Source organism: Sus scrofa, chromosome 6, assembly GCF_000003025.6.
Source record: "Sus scrofa isolate TJ Tabasco breed Duroc chromosome 6, Sscrofa11.1, whole genome shotgun sequence".
Classification (NCBI taxonomy): Eukaryota; Metazoa; Chordata; class Mammalia; order Artiodactyla; family Suidae; genus Sus; species Sus scrofa.
Window position 1 is genome coordinate 81,866,566 of NC_010448.4, and position 21,323 is coordinate 81,887,888.

Genomic DNA, 21,323 nt, shown 5'->3' on the forward strand with positions numbered 1-21,323 from the left:
TGCAGACAGGGCTTTGGTTCCGAAGGGGGATGGGGGCCTTGGCCCCTCTGGGACCCCACGGGGACCCTCCTCCCATCCTTCTGCCCCAGGAAGCTCATCTTCCAAGAATCCAGGCCCGCGTGGGAAGCTCCTTCTCCTGATGAAGACAAAAAGCACCTGCTCTGAGCTCTGACTGCGTCACGGCCCCAGGGGGAGCCCATGGGGGAGTCCCTTCTCCTCTCTGGGCTTCAGTTTCCTCTTCGGAGTGTAACTGAGCAGGACTCTACAGCGCCTTCTCGGGGCAGCCCCTCCCCCCATAGCCTCTGTTTTAGGTCCTCTCTGAGGAATGGCATGTATCTTGTGGGCGGTTTCTAGGAACATTGTGACCTGACCCCTGCGGACAGCTACAAGACCAAAGGATTTCTGCACCGAGAGTTTGCAACAACCAACCATGCCCCTCCCTCACCTTGCCTTTAAACATGCTGTACAGGGGAGTTTCCATTATGGCTCAGCCGTAACAAACCCGACTAGTACCCACGAGGATGCGGGTGCCATCCCTGGCCCCGCTCAGTGGGTTAAGGATCCGGCATGGCCATGAGCTGTGGTGTCGGTTCCAGATGTGGTTTGGATCTGATGTTGTTACGGCTGCAGCTCCCATTCAGCCCCTAGCCTGGGGACTTCCATATACTGTGGGAGTGGCCCTAAAAAGGAAAAAACACAAAACAAAAAAAAAAACTTTACAATTTTGGTTCCGGGAGCTGGGGGTATTTGGAGGGCATGAGCCACCTGTCTCCTTACAGGATCATGCCATAAAACTTGCTCTGCTCCAAACGTCAACATTTCAGTTTGTTTGGTTTCACTGTGCATGGGGCACGTGGACTTGGCCTGACAGCAAGGGTCGTGTGAGATGCAATGATACAGAGGATGCGAGGCAGACTGAAAGCTCAGACGAGGGCCTTGCCTTTACAGAGGAGCAGGTGTACGGGCTGCAAGGCCAGGTAGCCTTGAGCTGCCTTTAGTGGGGTGTCAGGGAGGCAGGCCTAGGGGCTCCTTTCAAGGCCGAATGAGAATGCTACAGTCATCCCTAAAACAGCTTCCGCCTCTGAGCTCAGGGAAAAGGTTCCATGCGTTTCTAGCAATCCTTTCGCTCGCCTGCTCCTAGACGGTCCGGCCCCTTCAGCTTGGCCTGGGGTCATGCTGAGGAATTCAGGGTAATTTGAACCCATGAGATCCAAAATCAACCTGAACAGGGGGAGTGGGTTACTCTTGTATTGTCCAATTAAAAAAAAAAAAAACAGATCACAACAGGAAAGAGCTACTGTTTATTGGGCAACGGCCACGTGCCAGGCACTCTGAGATACTTTACAGATATTATTTAATGTCATCCTTACCACAACCCTGTGAGGTAGGTGTTAGTATCCCCATTATACAGATGAGGAAACTGAGGTTTTGAGCAGTGATTCATTTGCTTGGAGTCACCCAGCTCGCAAGTAGGAAGGGTGGAATTTGAGATGGGCTGAACCCAAGGCTGAGTTTGCAACGTTGTGAAGTAAGTACAATTTGTTGTTGTGTCTCCTTCAGGTGCCTCATGGCCCCCTGTTCCTTTCAACAACCCCCCCACCCCCACCCCACCGCCCCTGCTCCCAGCATAGGGTCTGAAACTCCTGCCCACAGAAAAGGTTTGTGTTCTCCCTCCCTGTTGGGCCTGCATTTCACTTGGGGTAAAGCCTCTCACAGAGGCACGAAGCTAAAATGGTGCAGTTTCAGGAAGGGCCCTGGTTGGGAAGGAGCTGCAGGCCACACCCCTCCCTGTTGTCTTGCCATCGAGCTGTCCCTGGACTTGGCAGAGGTGGGGGTTGTTCTGGTTCTGCCCATCCTGGTACGAGGCATCCTTTTTCAGGCTCCTTTTCTCAACTTTGGGGAATCTCAGAGGGGCCAGAGACCTCACTCGGCTGAACTAGATTATGAAACTGGCTCCTGGAGAACTTGGTGTCCAGCGTGTTGGGAGCCGGGCGGTTCCCTGCATTAACTCCAACAGTGCATCCTGCACATGCAGAACTCGGCGTGCACATGCTTGTTTGCACACAATGCACTTCTGTAACTCCTCTGCTGGAGTGCTTCTCACGCCTTGGTGCTCCGATGGGAGCTCAGCCCCAGCAGGGGCCCAGCCTCCTCCTTTTGCTGGTTCCTCGAGGGCACCCGCCTGGGGCTGGGCTACAGGGTGCGCAACACCGCTGGCTGTGGGAGTGATGGCTGAAGATACGAGGTGGGGACAGGGGCAGGAGGAAGCCCCAGGCCCGCCCTGTTCTCCGCTCAGGACTCCCACTGCACGGTCAGGGCCAGGCCTCTGAAAAGAGAGTCCAGTTCCGTGGGTGACTCCAGTTCCGGGGCCTGAGGGCCTGGGGTCTTGCCCTCCATCTCCGACACTGGACCCTCCTCATTGGGACACACAAGGGACTCCAGCAGGCCCCACCTGGGACCCTCATCCGTGGGGGAACATGGGAGGGAAGGAGTTTGCAAAGGGAGGGACACAGGGTGGCCCTCGATCTGGACAGAGGAGAGGAGAGGCAGCCGGCCCTTGAGGTAGGCTGGGGTCCCTGGTTCTCCCTTGCGCTTAACCTTAGAGTCAGGTGCTCTGTCCGTGTGAACCTCCAGATGCTGGCAGAAGGATTTTTCTTCTTGGGGGTCCTCCATCCCCAAGGAGGTCACCCCCTGCAGAGAAAGGCCACCTGGGACGCAGCCTCCAACTGGTGCCTCCTTCTGGAGCTGACCTTCAGTTCTGAGGTGTTTGGGACCAGGCAGTGTCAAAGGTGGAGAGTCTGTGCCAGAACCTTCCAGGCATAGCCCATAGGAAGGAGGGCAGCTGTCCGGCGTGGCCTGAGGGGTGTAGGAAAGAGGCTGGACCTCAGGGACGGCCTGTGGAGTGTAGAAGGGTGCTTTAGCTTCTGGGGTTACCTGAGGTGCGTAGGACGGGGGTCTGCTCTCAGGGGCAGCCTGGGGGGCATAGGACACTGGAGGGAGTGTCTGGTGAGGTGGCCTTCCAGAGGGCCGGAGGATGGAGAGGTCCGGCTGCCCGAGGTAGGCCATCTCAGACAGGCTGTGCAGCGGTGGGGCTCTTGGGGGCTCCCTGGGCCCAGGGACCTTGACTTGGGAGTACTGGACAGGCTGGGCCAGGCTGCTGGGGCCGCTGAGGTCAAAGACGGGGATCAGGACGTGCTCCTGGATGAACCGCAGAGGCTGGAAAGTCAGTACGCGCTGGATGTTCTGTGTAGGGAGAAGAGCCCACGTGTTAGTGTGTGTTCGGAGCTCCCTGAGGCTGCGGCAGGTGCCACGGTCCTCTGTGTGGTCCTCCCCGGGGCGGGGGTGGAGGGGAAGGGGCAGACCACCAGGGGCTTTCAGATGAGTAAGCCCCTAAGTGCTGGGGCCTCCGTGAAGGGACAGGGCTTCCAGCCTGTTGGCTGAGGGCCTCGTCTAATGTCTGAGTTATGGAGGGAGAGAGGTGAGGCTGTGGCTTCTCTATGAGGATGGCGGCCTTGGATTTGGGGTCACCCTGGGGGATGCCTTCAAGGTGGTTCAGCTGTTCCTCAGCTCCTTGGGCCCCAGGGGCCTAATGTAGAGAGAAAAATGGGAAAGAATGGGGGATGGGGGAGGCCTGGATAGTTCTACAGGAAATGGCTCATCTGGCTTTTGACTGGGAGGGGTGGATGGGCCGAGTTGACTCCTCCAGCCCCAGATGATCCAGCACTGCTGCTTCGGCAAAGACGTGGTGCCAGTGGCCAGACTCGGGCTGCTGATGGGACTTGTATGGTTTGCTAGAGCTGAATTTTTATTTTTATTTATTTTTATTTTTAATTTATTTTTTTGCTTTTTAGGGCTGCACCCGCCCTATGGAAGTTCCCAGGCTACGGGTTGAATTGGAGCTGCAGCTGCCGGCATACGCCGCAGACGCAGCAAGGCAAGATCCAGATGGGAGCTGCATCTATGACCTATGCTGCACTTGCAGCAATGTCAGATCCTTAACCCACTGAGCGAGACCAGCGATCAAACTCCCGTCCTTATGGATGCTAGTTGGGTTCTTAACCCACTGAGCCACAGTGGGAACTCAGGGCTAAGTCTTTAAAAATTAGTTGCCATGATTTGAAAAGTGGGAGGATGCACGTTCCAGTCTGAAATTCTGACCTCTCTTGTAAAAAAAAGTGAAAATGTGGCAACACTGGGCTGGTAGTATCTGAGCTGCTGGTTCAGATGGGGTGTGCTTACCGCCGCCCCCATGAAAGCCACATGGGTTTTCTATTCCACACCTCTCTTCCAGATCACCTAGCGCTCTCTGGGACACCCCGGGAGCTGCCAGCCATGTCTTTAGGTTGGCGGGGGAAGTGAGGGAGAGGCTGGGTCCCTGGGCCTGCCCTCCCCCAGGCCTCCCCCTCTGGCCCCGGGGGCCCCTGCTCACCAGGGAGTTGGGAGGCGGCGGTGGCTTGGTGATGTATCTGTAGCCCAGGTAGCAGAGCCCGGCGACGAGGAAGCCCATAGAGAACAGGACGGCGCCGGAGAAGGAGTAGGTCCACGTGCGATCTGGGTGAACAAGAGGCCAGAGCAGGGAGCGTGAGGTTGCAAGCATGGGGGCTGCAAACTCAGGCCTCCCCCCGACCCCCACCCCACCTCTCGGGCCAGGCCTGGGAAGGACTCTCCTAGCCCCAACGCTCGCAGGGCCAGGACGAGGGCATAAAGGGAGGGGCACACACCCTATGTCTAAATAGTCAGATTTGTAAATCACGGTTTTACATTAAGCAAAAGAAGTTCTGTGCTGTCACCTTGATAAAAGCACTTTTCATAACTAGCTGGAAGGCCAGGTTTGAGCTTTGATTCTTGGCCTCCTTAGGGTACTGTGCTGAGAGCTAGAGGGGCAGGGAGGGTGTCCGTGGGCCCATAGGGGCCTCCCACACAAGGATATGGGCTCATGGCCAAGTTTATCCATGTCCACTACAAATATCCACCCCTTGGCCGCTGGCTGCCCTGTGGGCTGAGGGCCTGTACACCAACAGAGAGTCTGACTTCTGGAAAGACCCACAGAAGAGATCTACTTAGACTGGACACAGGCTCTGGTCATTGGTATAGGGAATTTCAGGGGTCACAGGTTCCAGAGGGATCTGCCCTCTTGGACCTAAGGACTCTTCATCTTGTCAGGCGGGCCATGGCCAGAGCAGGGCTCAGACAAGGGCCCCTCTTGCCTGGGTCTAAGGTCCGTCCTGGTTGGGGGTGGGGGAAGAAGCAAAGGGAGGGGAGAGCTGACAGTGGGAGGGGCCTGTCCTCCCCACCTCTCCACCCAGGTATGAGCTGGGTACCAGGAAGACCTCTCTCAAGAGGGAGCGTGGGGAGGCACCATGCTTTCTAAAACAGAAGGAGAGGACAGCCAAGGGCTTCAGTGCCGTGCCTCCTCCCTGTGGTCCTGCATATTTGGGGTGCGTGGGTGCAGCCAATTCTGGGCATGTCACACTTCCTGTCGCCAACCCAAGTGGGACTGGAGAAGGGCTTGGTAAGAAAGAAGTAATGGACAAGATTTATCTTGAGAGGGTCACAAATCATAGATACACTCCCAGCTCAGTGCCTGTGAAGTTGGTTTCCTTTTTCTAGCTCTCCTGTTGCCAAGTTCTATTCTGGTCTTTATGTGGCTCTTTCCCCAGCAAGGACATGTCCCATGCAAGTGGCCAGGGCTGGCTGTTTCACCAGGCATATCTTCCTATGAAAACCAACACACAGAGACCCAGGTGGAGAAGCCCGTCTCTTGCGGGCTCTTGGGGAAACTGATGAATTGTGTTTCCAAACAAAGCTGAGGACCTGAACCTACCTGATGATGCTTCCGCCAAGCTGCGGTTATACCCTCGGGCTCACCCTCTAGCAGCCGCCTCGCTACAGCTCATCACAACGGAAGTCACCTACTGACGTCATTAATCTAAACACGATGACTAAGGGGCAGACTGAGTTTCCAAATCCATCCAATCCAGTGCTCTCCATTTCATCCTCTAAACTTACAGCATTACAACATTTCTATCTCTATGAAAATAAACGCTAATAAAAACATCATGACGCTTACGAAGAGAGTCAAGTTTCAGTGTGCTATGGGAAGGGAGCACGGGACACCATCTTACCAAGCCAATGACTCAAAACGATTTCTATAGTAGCACAGTGGTGAGAAGGTGTTCTCTGCCATCAGGTCTAGTTCTATCCCTCACCATCTGTGCAATCTTGGGAAAGTTACTTAACCACTTTGAACTTCAGTTTTCCCAGTGGATTGAAGATGCTTCATGGGTTGTTCATGTGTCTGGTCCCTGGTCGGCACTTCAGAAATGCTATTATAAACACTGTTATTTTTATTTGACTACGGAAGGTATTGAGGGATCTTTTTTATTGTTTCTTCTCTCCATCTGCATCTGAGTTAATATTAAGGTGAATTTGCTTTGCCAGGATACACAGTTTGCCAGAGAGAGGAAATTCAGACATAGGCTGGAGGGTGGAGATTAAACATTTGCTGGGATAACCTACCAGCTAACTCATTTATGGAATAAGCAAAGATTGACTTTAATAATACACTAATAACCCTTCTGTAGTTTTTCAGAGCACTGTCAAGCCTCACCTTGGTTACAGGGGGGAAAGCACAGAGTCAAGGTTGGAATTCAGGAGTCCCACTTCCCTCCGGCTTCGGCTGAACTTACCTGGCAGGGTCTTCACCCGGCACATGTAGGGGGCGCTCTCCTTGGACCAGGTGGGGACAAAAATCACAATGGTCCCAAGGAACTCCGTGTCAGGGGTCAGGCCAATGAACTCGAATTCTCTCTGCTTCCCTCCAAGGTGCTGAATTTGACAGAGAACCCAGAGTAACATCTTTGACACACCAGCTCCGTATGGAGCCCAAGCGCACCCCCTTAACCTCTGCCTGGGTTATTGCACTGAGTCAAATGGTACCACCAGCTGCCCAAACCACAAACTGGTAGAAGTCAGTCTCCAGTGCTCCATTTCCATTCCCCTACCTTCTGCTTTCTCCCCAAATCCAGTCAGTTGCAACCTCTGTGTGCTTTCACTTGGAACACTGTCTGGTACATAGTAAGCACTCTATAAATACTAGTTGCTGTTTTTATCACCGCCATCACCACTATCACTATCACCAGCATCACCACCACACCATCACCACCATACCATCACCATTACCACCACTACCACCATACCATCAACATCACCACCACCACCACCATCACCACCACTACCACTACACCATCACCACCATACCATCGTCATCACCACCGTCACTATCACCACCATTTCTACCACTACCACCACCACCACTATCACCACATACTATCACCTTCACCACCATCACTACCAACACCACCATCACCACCACCACCTCACCGTTCTCCTCTCATCATATCATTCACAATGTCCAAGATGCATTCCAAAATTTTTAGACATATATAAAAACGAGAAAAAAAATGTAATCCATATTCAGGAAGAGAAACAGTCAATGGTGACCTGCCCCAAGGTGACCAAAATGTCGGTAGACGATGATTTTATAACTGCTGGTATAACTACGCTCAAGGAAGATAAATAAAATGTGCTTATAATGAATGAATGCCTAGGAATTCTCCGTAGCATAGAGAAGCTAAACATTAAAACTTTAGAACTGAAAAATAATTAAAAAAAAAATCCCCACCGAATGGTCTAAACAACAGATTGGAGAGGACTGAACATCAGAGAACGTGAAAACAGATCAATAGAAGAGAGAGAATTAAATCGTGGTGATGGTTGGGCAACACTCTGAATGTACCAAAAGCCACCGAATCCTACACTTTCGAATTGTATGGTGTATGAATTACATCTCAATTTTTAAAAAGGGAAAAACTGTCAGAATGTTGTCTGCCAGAGGTACGCTTGAAATATAAAGGCACGGATAGGGTGAACACAAATGGAAGTGAAAAGATATGCCATGCCAGTTATAAGAAGGCTGGAGTTTATTAACAGCAGATAAGGTAGAGTTCCATAAAAACAGTTCCTGGAGATAAAAAGGGACACTTCATAATGATAAATGGAGACACAACAGTCATAAATGTGATCATAGATTTTCCAATATGCACAGACTTAAAGGGGAAAATAGACAAACCCACAATCAAAGCTGGAGATTGTAATCCTCTCAGCAATTAAAAGAACAATAGGCCTCCCACAAATCAGGAAAGACACAGAAGATCTGAATAACTCTATTATCCACCTTTATCTAATGAATATTTATAAAGCACTCCACCAAACACCTGCACCATATTCTTTTCAAGTGCACATGGAGCCTTCACTGAGATAGGCCATATGTCGGGCCATCAAACAAGTCCCCTTAAAGGACTGAAATCATACAGAATATGTCCTCTGACCACAAACTGACTTAAACTGTAAATCTATAATAATAAAATATTCAGTAAAACCGCAAATATTTACCAAAAATTAGTTGTGATAAGGACTCTCCCTGCTCGGTAATCTCTAACCACTCCCTCTCCCCCGACTACTGAAATAAAGATTCCTCCACCCACCCTCCTGACCTCTACAGCCTGGCCCCAGCCTGTCTTCTCAGGTTTAGCTCCCCTTGCTCCTCTCCATCAGTGGTTCTCAAACTTCAGGGTGGGTAAGAAGTACTGGGTTGCTCCCTAAAATTCAGCCCCTGGTGTGCAACTCTAGAATTCGATGAAGTGGATTATAAGGGGGCCCAAGACCCTGCCTTTTAAACAAATGCCATGGGAGATGCTGATGGCTTGGAACCTTGTTTGAGAAACTGTTCTCCATGTCCCTTAGGCTCCAACCCAAATGGGCAGTTTTGTGTGTCCCAACAATATCCTGAGTTTTCCTGCTTCTCTCTCTGATCATGGTGGACAGTGTAGGCCAGTAGGGTGGGGAGGTGGGGCCTAGGGGGGCATGTGGGTTTAGAACCAAATTGAATTCGAATCTTGACTATGCTGTTATTTGCTGAACAATCCTGAGCAAGTGACTTAAGTTCTCTGAACCGCTGTTCTCTCATTCAGAAAATGGAGATAATAGCACCCACCTCATAGGGTTATGGTGAAGATTTAGTGACAAAACAAGCATATATTAGCGGGTGCACCTCAGAAACTGGTATCAGCCTCTGAAAGTTTTCTGTTCTGGAAATGTGTCCAAACCTCGGAGCTGACAGCTCCTCTCTCCTCCACTCCACCCCACACAACTCTCTTATTTTCCTCTACCGAGAGCTGTTTGAATTCTTGTCTTAACTCTCTCTCCGTCCATTAGATGATAAGATCCTTGAGTGCAGAAATTATGGATTAGTGGCACAGGGGAAAACACTACCTATTTTATTTTCTGAATATAAAAAGAAATAACTTGCATATCATTTGACAATTTATGTCCTCACCTTCCACCTTTCATTATTATTGATCTTAAGACACTGCCTGTATCCAGAAAGTGGATACTCCCTAAAAAGTGGGGAACCAGCAAAAAGAATCACTGAAGTAGCAGTTGATTCCAGCATTTTCCAAAGTGGAAACCTGAGGATGTTAATAGAAATTAATTGTTCCTGGGATGTTAGAAGGCATTAAGGCAAGGAATAAAAACACATATGTAATGCAAAATAAAAGGCATTTCTCTGATCAAATAAATGTGAGATAAGTGGTATTAAATGAATCAAAATGAGAGTCTTGACTTTGCAGGACTTGTCAGAAGCTTTAGTGCATGATTGTATATGTGAATCTATAAGAGGGATGCTGTGGACGTATTTTGGGAAATGCTAATTTATATAATACATCTCCTTTCTACTTAGAGTCATATAGGAGGGAAATGGGTTTTCAAGGCAGGGAAGGACCAAGGTGGCACGTATATTTACCATTTGGTAGGTGTCATTGATGTGCAGCTCAATGCGGTAGAACAGGTCCTGAAAGATGTCTTCCAGGGTTAGCTGGTGGCCATTCCCTGCGCGAATGGGCGTGTAGATGGGATGGACTATCATCTGGATGGATCTCACCTTGGGGATGCAGGTCACATCAGGTGGTTTGATGATAGCTTGGAAAAGGGAGAGATAAAAAGTTGGAATCAGCCAGGAGTGTCTTGAAGCTGCCTTGGACCATGGCTTCCCCTCTTCCCAGCCCAGCCCCAGCTGTGCTTCTGAAAGCACCAGCTAATTAAATGGGTGAGAAGAGAAAAATTCGGCAAGCAACTGGTGTTTGGGTGTAAGACTGGCAGAAAGGGTGACCAAGCGTGAACGGGGAGAGCCCGGGGAGAGGGGCCTGGTCCCCTAGGTTGGTCACGTGCTGCTCCGGCCTCCATACATTTCCACCTTGAGTCTTCCTAGAGCACCTTGCCTTCTCGTCCATTGGCAATGACAACTTTGGGACTGGATGATTGGGCTACATATCCTAAACGATGTGTGAGGTGCCCAACCTCCTCGACTTAGCCTCAAAGTCAGCCCTAAGACGTAATCTCTCTCAAGACGGAATTTTCCAAATAGCCCAATGACCTTTACTGGTTTACAGACCCCTTTGGGAATGGAAGGGGGTGTTCATGGAAGAACGCCATGGCTCTTCTCTCCCCCCAAATGTACGTTTACAAAAACCTTGCACTCAATTTCAGGGATTCATGAACCTCACTCCCCCGTAAGCTAATTTATAAAAAGTCCTCAAGGATCCATTGACCTCAAAGATAAAAAAAAAAAATCTGAGCTGGAAGAATGTTCAGGTCAGTGTTGTTTATAAAATTGAAAAACTGAGTTAAATGTCTTCCAAAAGGGAATTAGGGAAGTCAGTCAGGATACTTCCATGGAATGGATCGTTTTTGCAGCTGCAAAATATCACACTGTGGAAAAATATTTAATGACATGGGCGAATGTTCGTGATACCATTATATGGAAAGCAACCAGCCAACCAGACCACAAACGAGTAGATACGGTTGCCAGTAATTGCAATTTCAGTGTTCAGATTATTTGGGCCTATTTTTATTTTCCTTTGCATATTTCTGTATTTTCCAAATTTTCTACAATAAACATGCCTTAACTGAACAAGCTGAGAAAAAGCATAACTTGTTTAACTTCATTATTTATTTTCTTAAAAATAATCATGTGGCTGTTCAGTTAGTGAACATCATCCCCTGCTTAACTTGCTTGGAGAGTTTGGCAGCCCATCCACCCACCCATCCATCCATCCATCTTTCATCACTTACGTATTGAGCACCTCCTATTGGCCAGATGCTATGATAAGGGTTGGGAATACAATGGATTCCACGCCCACGCATGCCCTCGCCTTTCAGTGGGGCAGGTGGATGATCCATGTGCAAGCAAACACAGTGACTGCAGATTGTGATCTGAGCTCTGATGACAGCGAAGAATTCATTGGGACAGAGACTAGCAGGCGGGGACCTAGGGCGATGGGGTTGTTGTGGCTGGGGGGAGGAGTATCGCTGGGGAGGTGATGCTGAAGATGAGACAAGACTACGGATTGCAAAAGCGTCAAGGTGGGGGTGGGGTTTGAGTTAGGAAGCAAGATACAGGTGGGTACGGGGGAGAAGCAAGACGAAGGTGGCCTGAACAAGGGAGGTCGGGATGGAGATGGAGGAAGATGAACAGCCTCACCAGGGAGGCTGTCTAGTCAGGGCGCCTTCCCTAAAAGCCACAGCCCTAACGGGCCCAGGGAAGCAGAGCGCTTCTGGGGCCTCCACCCACTGCAGAGGGGAAGAGGCCATTCTCCTCCCACCCCCGAGCAATGAGGGGCTCCCACTCACTGTGCTGCAGCGAGCTGAACCGGTCTGTCATCTTGGTGGCTGACCGGCCTCCTGGGTCGATGGCGGTGACCCGGGCGTAGTAGAGCTCGGTGAGGTTCCCCGTCTCCAAGGTCAGGTTGCAGGATTTCCGTGTGATCCGCTGGCAGCCCTCCTTCGCCAGCCACTCTCTCTCTCCGTACCTGTGGGCGAGGGAAGGGCCGGAGCACAGCTTTAATGAACAGACTTGGCACCAGGCCTGGGGTTTATTAATAGTGATAAGGATGTTGACTATTTACTTAGCACTTGTGTCCCAGGCCCTTTATGTGGACGGTCTGTTAGTCCTCACAAAGGGAGTTTCCTGCATTATCCTCCCTCCTTTTCAAGTAATGGAGCTGAGGCTTAAGGAAGTAAAGGTAGCCCAGGTGTTTGAAGCCTGGGTGCGAGGAGCCAGGATTTGAACCCGGCCCTTCGCAGTTCCCACTCTGGTGGCCCCATTTACAAATGAGGGGCTTGGGGCTCCAAGAGGCCAAGTGACTTGCCACAGGATGAAGGGACAGCAGGAATGGAACCCAGGTTTGCATACTCCTGAACTCATGCCACCCTCGTCCCCTGCTGGGAAGGGCGACGAGCAGGAGCGAGGAGGGGCAGGGGCTGCAAGGGTCGGGCACGGCTCTTTGTTGACCTAGTCTCACCAAAGTTATACAGCAGTGATTGGGTGCTTATTCTTTGCCAGGCACAAGTGCTAATAGCCAAACAACTCTATGAGGAAAGTGCTATTGCTATGGTCACTTTACGGATGGAGAGATGGAGGCTTGGTGAGGTTACCCAACTGTCCAGGGTTACGGGGTGAGAGCTGGTGTGCAGGCCTGGGGGGTCTGCCCCCAGAGTCTGTACTCATTAGCCAGGACGTGAACCTCCCTCTGCAGAAGAAACATAAAGCAGCAAAGCGGCATCTGGGGGCGGGCTTCTCTGTGACACCACCAGTCCAAGTGTGGCACGTGGGGACATATATGGAAGAAGGTGGGTCATTTTTGGAGGGGTGCATTTCAGAGTAGAGTTGAAAGAGGTTGTATTGGAGTTGCCCCTGTGGCTCAGTGGGTTAAGAATCTGACTGCAGTGGCTCAGGTTGCTGCGGAGGTGCGGGTTCAATCCCTGGCCTGGTGCAGTGGGGAGAAGGATCTTGCTGCGCTGCAGCTGTGGCGTAGGTCACAGCTGTGGCTCGGATTCCACCCCTGGCCCGGGAACTTCCATATGCTGAAGATGTGGCCATAAAAGTCAAAAAAAAAAAGAAAGAAAGAGGCAGTGCTGGCGGGAAGCCTACGTCTTATACTGGACACTGTAGATGGTGTCTGGGGAGCTGTCTGGCCTGCTGTCCCACGTCAGGATGTTTTCGAAGTTGCTGGACTGGAATTTCACGTACTGGAGAAGATCTGAGGTGTCCTCGGGGATGTGAGCTGTGAGAAGTGAGAACAGGCTGAGCAGGTGCAGAGACCCCCCCCCACCCCCCAGCCTTCTAACAAGCTGCCCACTGAAAGAACAGCTAGCACCCGCTTCCCAGAGACTGCGGACTGACCAGCCCTGCTTCCCTTCGCTTCTCCCCCTCCCTTTGTTTATTGAGCTCTGACTTGCATTCCATAAGATTCACCATTTGAAAACACACAATTCAGGGGTTTCCTAATACATTCACAAAGTTGTGTAACTGTTATCACCATCTGGCTCCAGAACATTTTCCTCACCCCTAAAGAATCCTTGGATCCATGAGCAGTCACTCCCCCTTGCTCCCCTCCTCCACCCCAGGCAACCAATAATCTGCTCTCTGTCTCTATGGATTTGCCTATTTGGACATTTCCTATAAGAGCGTCTTCTAATACGTGGCCTTTTGTGTTTGCTTCTTTCACTCAGCTTCATGTTTTCAAGGCTCATCCATATCAGAGCACGAATCTGTGCTCATTGCCTTCCTATGGCTGAATACTATTCCATCGTGTGGATAGAACACACGGTTTATTCTCTCCTCAGTTGATGGATATTTGGGTTGTTTCCACTTTTCGGCTATTTTGAATAAGGCTGCTGTGAACATTTGTGTACACGTTTTTTTTTTTTTTTTTTTTTTTTTTTTTTTTTCTTTTTAGGGCTGTACCCATGGCATATGGAATTTCCGGGCTAGGGGTTAAATTGGAGCTGCAGCTAAGGACTATGCCAAAGCCACAGCAACATCAGATCCAAGTTGCATCTGTGACCTACACCACAGCTTGAGGCAGCACTGGACCCTCAACCCACTGAGCACCAGGAATTGAACGCACATCCTCAGAGACGACATCATGATCTGCTGAGCCACAATGGGAACACCTGTACCCATTTAAATGGACATATATTTTCAGTTCTCTTGGTATTCAGCTAGGAGTGGGACTGCTGGGTCAGATGGTGATTCTATGTTGAACTTTTTGAAGACCTGCCAAATTGTTTGCCAAACTGTTCTCCAAAGCAGCTGCACCATCACACGTACCCACCAGCGATGTTTGTGCAATTATTCCATTTCCTTGTCAACACCTGCTATTGTTTTCTCATTCATGTCCCAACACCCTCTGAAGTTAGTGTCCCCATCAATAGAATATTTTAGACCTCTTCAACTAAATGTTGAAAGTCTAAGAAGTAACGTGCCCAACTACAGTTCAAAAATATGCATGCACCCCTCTGTTCAGAGCAGCACTACTCACAATAGCCAAGAAATGGAAGCACCCCAAATGTCTGTCAACAGATGAATGGATTAAGAAGATGTGGTACATATGCACAATGGAATATACTTGGCCATAAAAAGAATGAAGTAATGCCATTTGCAGCAACATGGATGCAACTAGAGTTTCTCATAATAAGCGAAATAAGTCAGAAAGAGAAAGACAAATACCGTATGATATCACTTATATGTGGAATATAAAATATGGCACAAATGAACCTATATACAAAACAGAAACAGACTCACAGACATAGAAAACAGACTTGTGGTTGGCAAGGGGGAGGATGAGGGAGTAGGATGGCCTGGAAGTTTGGGGTTAGTGGATGTAAACTATTACATTTAAAATAGGTAAGCAATGAGGTCTTACTGTAAAGCACAGGGAACTATATTCAGTCTCTTGGCATAGACAATGATAGAAGATAATATAAGAAAGGGAATATATTTACATATACATGTATATATATATGTATATATATGACTAGGTCACTTAGCTGTACAGCAAATATGGACAGAATATTGTAAATCAACTACACTTTAATTAAAAAATGAAAAAAAAAAAAAGAGGAAACGCTGAGTTCCTGTTATGGCTCAGTGGTAAGGAACCTGAATAGTATCCATGAGGATGCTGATTCTATCACTGGCCTTGCTCAGTGGGTTAAGGATCCAGCATTGCTGTGAGCTGTGGTGTAGATCCCAGATGCAGTTCGGATCTGGCATTGCTGTGGCTGTGGTGTAGGTGGGCAGATGCAGTTCCGATTCGACCCCTAGCCCGGGAACTTCCATGTGCTGCAGGTGAGGCCCTAAAAAGACAAAAAAAAAAAAAAAAAAAAAGCCACAAATTATCCAATGGCAAATTGAATAAATGACTATAAATGGCATTGATTAAAAAAGAAAAGAAAAGAGAAAAAGTAACTAGTCCAGAGTCAGTAGTTTCAAACAAAGATGGAGAAGATGTTGGTGAATTCCTGCCTCTCTGCTGGTCGAACCAATCCCTGCCCAGCCACCACATGCCTTCTGAGAAGGGCAAAGGCACCTTCTGCAGCCACACTGGGGGAGAGTAATACGTGAGGACACATGTGGGCACATGTGACCTTGCAGAAGCTGTTGAAGCAACTCGAACTTCAATATCTTCATCTCTGAAATAAGAATCATTGGACTTATCTAAAGATAAGCAATAATGACCACAGCAGCTGACACGCATGAGATGGATGCCAAGTGCTGGCACTGGACTAAGTCTCCTCGTTAAGTCCTCCTGACCACCAGATGAAGCAGGTGCTATCATGACCCCCATTTTATAGAGGAGAAAAACTGAGGCTCAGAGAGGCAGCTTGCAATATGCAGCACAGTGCTAGACTGCATGTGGGGTGGATGCAATGGGGCCAGGAAAAGGCAGCAAAGGCCACAGCCCCAAGAAGAGGACCCGGGGGGAGAGCACTGCCCCTAAAGCAAATGTCACTGGAAACGAGAGCCCTTGACTTGCAAATCTCTTCTGTCAGCCTCCAAGCTTGGTCTGAGGAAAGGAAGAGAGGGCTGGCACCGAGCAAGCTCAGAGGGCCTGGCAGGCTGGGGTGGGAAGCCAACAGGTGCAGACCCAGTTGAGTCAAGGCCTTCAGGCTGTGTGTGTACAGGTGTCTTTGATGTGATGGGTACCCCCCTCCCCACCCATCCCATGACCGTGACTTCCAGCAGGTCTAGAAAGTGAGGGAGTGAAGAGTTATTTACTTCTCTGCTCTGAGTCCACACACTGTGCTTTTGCAAAAGGGGTCCATGGGCCTGGGAGGCATTTGTCGGGGAGGGAAGTATATCAGGACAGCCCGACCCTGCAGTGCACCCACTGGCTAAATCTATGGCCAAGCTCCTCTTTAATTCTGGGTTGGTCAGACCCAGAGGCTGCAGAAACCTTTGTGTCCCAGGCTTCTTGGGGGCCCCAGGATGGAGCCTGGGGTGTGGGGAAGGGAAGAAGGGGGAGCTCTTACTGTCTCTAGCCAATGTGATGGATGTGCTGCTGCGCTCCAAGTGGTGGTATCTTGCTTACATCTGAGTCTGGGCAGAAGTGGGGACCTTTCTGGAGGGAGGGGTACTGGATTCAGGGCTGAGTCTTAAGTTGAGGGAGGGAGTCCAGTTGAGGTCAGAATTCAGTGGCAGCTTTGAGTGAGGGGGCGAGGTTAAGGGCAGGGGAGAGGGTGGGATTTGAGAGAAGGCCAGGTGTGTCTGGGGGTAGGCTTGGTTAGGCTCTGCAGCGGGAAGGTTCCTGGTTGGGGTCAGTATCCTGGGTGGGCTACATGGGTTTGGAGGAGGCAGGTGGCCGAGGCTGGGACAGGCTCGGGAGGTAAAGGACCCAGGCTGGGTGAAGGTTGGTCCCATTCTTCAAGAGGTATTTGAAGCTGGCTTCCTGAAGGTGGGTGGGTAGACAGTGGCTGGCTCCCCTCTTTTCGGGGGTGTTGACGTCTAACAAGATTTCCCCTCTCCTCCTACCCACTCATTCCTCTTCCTCTAATCCATCACCAGTTCCTCAGCCTGCGTTGCCTCTGCACTTCCTGGGTGAAAGTCTACATTGTGAAATCCTGGGGAGACACGTATTGCCTAGAGACAGACAGCCTGGGGGACTTGATCAAAAGAGGTTTTTCTCATTTGTTTGGAAAAACAATTCTATGTCAACGAGATGGGGAGCTAAGGACACACAAACCAACAAGCAAAAATAACTTGACATGCTCAAGAATCAGCCCAACGATGCTGGGGCTGAAAGGACCTGGGTCTCTGCAGCGATCTTACTGATATTAACAATCTCCTGAGGGCTGTTCCCCTGAGTCCCCCATGGTAAAGGGCTGAGAACCTCTAAATCTCCAACCAGAATGGGTGGGGGGGTCTGAAGGGACATGACTTGGGGTCTCTCGGGGGATGCATCAAGTCTCCCTAGCTCATCACGAGTCCAGTGTGGTGAGAATGCCCCGTTTGCTGGCAAGTGGAGGAGAGGCTGGAAGCCCATGGATCCGGTCAGCACTCGTGGGGCACAGCAGTGGAGGGGGCCAGGAAGCTCCGGGCCTCTACAGCCTCCATCCTGCACATGAGCAAGAAGGGGCCTTGCAGAGGCCAGCCCGCCTCCTTCTTCAGTCAGGACTATGCTTTCCCTTCCCAAGAAAGTTCCTTGAAATTTATTAAACACCCCAGGGAGCACATAGACTGTCTAGAATCTCATGGCTTGGTCTGGAACTTCTCCATAAGGATACATCCAAAACCTACTTTATTGGATTAGAAAACTACGTCCTTTAGTCCTGTTTTCAAAGGAGCTCTGGGGGTTTTAAGATCTATTGATGCAACAGACCTGGCCACTCTGGGAGAAAGCGCTCTTTTAGGTCCAGCATGAGGGGCTGGAGGAGGTGGTCATAGGGACATGGAAGGAGGCAAGGGCTGGACTCAAGCTCTGTCCATCTTGTCCCTCCCCATGACAGGCCAGTGCCAGCCAGAAGCAGAGGCACAGAGGTACAGCATCTATCAGAAAGATTTGAGGGGTTCAAGGATGTCCATTTCCCTCAAGCTACTTCTCCATCCACTGGGGTAAGGGGATCCATACCCCCAGGTCAGACAGGTGGTTACATCCCCAAAGTCTTGAGGGCCACTTGAGTTTCTGGGAAAACCTGGGGTCTGAGGGACCTTCTCATCCTCCCCAGCAAGCTAAGTTCATATCTACCTCTCCAGAGAAACTTGGCACCCAGTTCAGCCCAGCAGAGAAGAAACTGAAACTGGTTATGCTGGAGCTGGATGGGGTTCCAGGGGAGACGACCCCAGATCACTGGCTCCCAGGTAGGGGGCAGGTCTGAGCACAGGGCGATGGACACTCACCGACCAGGGATCCCACCGCCAGGAAGGTCAGTAGCGTCCTCATGAGGGCCGGGCACAGAGCCCTCGTATGGTCTCCACTCTGGACTGAGCACAGAGGGAGGGCTGGGAAGCTTTGGCGCCTTGGCAGCTGGCTCCACCCAGGCGCGGGGGCGGGGAAAGGAGAGAAGGTGGAACCTGAGTGGTGCGGGAGCTGGGTACAAAGGTACCTGGCCTGGGTGCTTCGGAATTCCAGGTCCTGGGCGGGATCCAAGGGAGTTCCCTTCTTAGTTGTAGAGAACAGCATCAGTGACAGGTCGGCTTGTTTATCTGGTCTGGTGGCTGATTCATCCCAAGACTCTTTAATGCTTTATTAGTGAGCTGAGAGGCAGAACAGGCAAAAATAATCCGTGATGTATGGCCTTATCAGAGAGCAATTTGGCACTTTGGTATCAAAAGCCTACAACCCACCAATTCTTTTTGCTGCATTCTGGGAGTTCCATTCTCAGGAATTCACCTTAGGGAAAACAACTGGAGCAAATAAGGAGCAGAAAATATGTTCTAGAATGTTCCTGGTGGCAGAGGGAAAGCTGGACCCCTTGGCTTTGTTCTGGCAAGAGGAGATACGGGGGGCGGGGGGTTCTGCTGCCCTTCCTCCTGTCCTGAAGCAGGTCTGCCACGCTTGGGGACAGACTTCCTCCTAGAGAGGCTGCTGAAGGTGAGAAGCCCAGGCACTCCTACCTCGAGCCTTTGGGGTCTGGGACCTTCAGTCCATTAGAAAAAGAAAAGATCTCAAACTTTAGTGACTCCTACTGTGCTAGAGATGGGGGAACATTCAGGAATGGGACTTTAGTTTGGAACAATGAATATTTGAACTGCCCACTCACGCTGTCCTGACATGTAGAGCTGTATCTACAGGGATAGCATGAACTCCACCGGGATGGGTGTTTAGGGAATGATTTTCCCCCTTCTCTCTGGGCCTCAAGAGAAAGTTGAAGGGGCCTGGACTCTGGTTAGGGTGGACAGGATTAGAGATCTCTGCCTCCTGGGAGAGGTGGCTGGCCCCAGTCACACGACAGCAGGCGGAGACCTGGCTCTGCGAAGCGGGGCTAGAGAGGTCTTGGCTTTAGGAGGTAGTAAGTTGTGATATCGAGGGATTTATATTTAAGTTTTTCTTTTCTCTGTTGTAAACTGTTATCAGTTTGCTCTGTGCATCTGGTAAACTTTGATGAGACAGCCAAATTTGAGCTGTGCTTTGGGGAAATTAAAGTATGGTTTGTGCCAGACCTTTCTTGTTAATTGCAGGAAACTACATTTCCCAGAATCCTTTGTCAAGGCTTCCTGATAGGCTCAGCCAATGGGAGACACTGGAGGAAGACTGTCCAGCTGGTGGAGAAAAGTCAGGGTATTGCCCCCCTCTTCCTCTACTTTGATTGGCATCCCACACATCAACTGGGTCTCTTCCAGAGCTTCAGCTGCTTCCAGCCAGGCAGCTGCCACTGTCTTTCTGATGGGTGGTCTGGCTTCTGATAACAGCATCTCATGTTTCCCCTTTGGCTCAAAGGAGGGAGCAGCTTCCTGCTGTAGTGAATCTTGGGGCTGCTTCCCAGTCCCTGATTGGACTCTCAGCACTTCCATCACTTGGGTAAACAACCCTCTTGTACTAAAGTCCTTTAGTTTGAAAGATGTAAGAAGTTTCTGGATGTGGGGCCTTAGATGACTTTAGGGACAAGGGGGTGTGGGGAGATCATGGCAAGAGAAATAGGTTACAAACGCCAAGAAAGACCCATAAGGAGAGTGATCTTGGCTGGCAGTCTGAGAGGACACACAGCAACCCCACAATCTGTGGAACATGAATTCTTCCTGGGGAATCTCAGAAGCATCTGGAAGGAACCTATGAAAGGATTAGGCCCCTCATGGTTATGATGGACTACGACTGTGGGATTATTAATGAGAAGGAAGACACCTAGATCGTTAAAGAACTTGGGAACAGCCAGACATCATCACTAATAGCAAAAAAAAAAAAAAAAGAAAGAAAGAAAGAAAGAAAGAAAAAAATTAAAACGAGGACAGCATCCATGTCTGGAAATAGGGGTTTGGTTAAATGCATGGTGGTATGTCCACCCAATGAAAGGTGAACACAGCCTTCAAAATAACACTGGAGAAAACGATTTTGTGGCTTGGGAAAAATTCACCATAATTTGTCAAATGAAAATAGCATGGCGCAAACTATGTGCTGTACCAGCCTCGTTAAAACACATACACAGGACGAGAAAAAAAGTCTTGGACAGATACATGTGCAAATATTCATGGAGTTGTTTCTGGGTGGTAGAGACTCACAGATATTTTAATTTTCCTTCCTTTGCTCATTGGCGTTTTCTGAAATTCTTATAGAAAATGTATTGCTTTATATTTAGGAAGAGTAAAGTCATTGCCCAAAACAAGAAGACATGGAAGAAATGCCTTTGTCGGGGCTGGACCCATTTCTGGGAAGGCCATTCCTTCTCCCTTCCCCGAAGTCCCCCTTCTTCCAAGCTGGTTGGGATGGTGTCCCCTCCGGCAAGGTGCTCATGACAACGGCAGCCCACCAGGGTTTCACTTTAAAAAGTCCTTCTAGAGCTCTGGTCTGCTGTGCACTTAGTGTTGTCCAATAGTATCCAGATGGAGGTGGGGGCCAAGTGAGGTGCCAGCGTCGTTTGCAAATATCAGAGGAGGGGCTGTGGCACAGAGGAGGGTCAAGCCCCTTTTTGTGTAACTCCCTCTGAACAGGAGAACCAGGGGGACAGTCAGAGGACATATTAAGGAGGCAAATTTCTTTTGATTTAAGGAACGCACGCTCCCTGCGAAAAAGTGTGGCTGACTTTAGGGTGGGCTGCCCGCTGTTGCTGGGGGGATTCGGTGGGAGACTGTGACCACTGGCAGATGATCCCTAGATAATGTTTGTCTCCAGGTCTCTAAAATTCAATGATTTTTTGTCTCCCCAGCGAGGGAGAAAATGTTCTGAGTGCAAAGAGCACCCCTTGTATTTCTCTCTACCCTCCACGTG

At 49.9% G+C, this 21,323-nt stretch overlaps 1 protein-coding gene across 1 annotated transcript; it reads right to left on the bottom strand.

Annotated features, from left to right (window-relative positions):
- On the bottom strand, positions 1,284-18,452 carry IL22RA1 (interleukin 22 receptor subunit alpha 1). Its single transcript, XM_021095535.1, has 7 exons — positions 18,302-18,452; positions 13,052-13,184; positions 11,752-11,930; positions 9,866-10,041; positions 6,690-6,828; positions 4,430-4,551; positions 1,284-3,243 (listed from the first exon to the last, which is right to left on the bottom strand). The coding sequence occupies exons 1-7, from the start codon at positions 18,342-18,344 to the stop codon at positions 2,293-2,295; spliced, it is 1,743 nt and encodes a 580-aa protein (XP_020951194.1). The 5' UTR covers positions 18,345-18,452; the 3' UTR covers positions 1,284-2,292.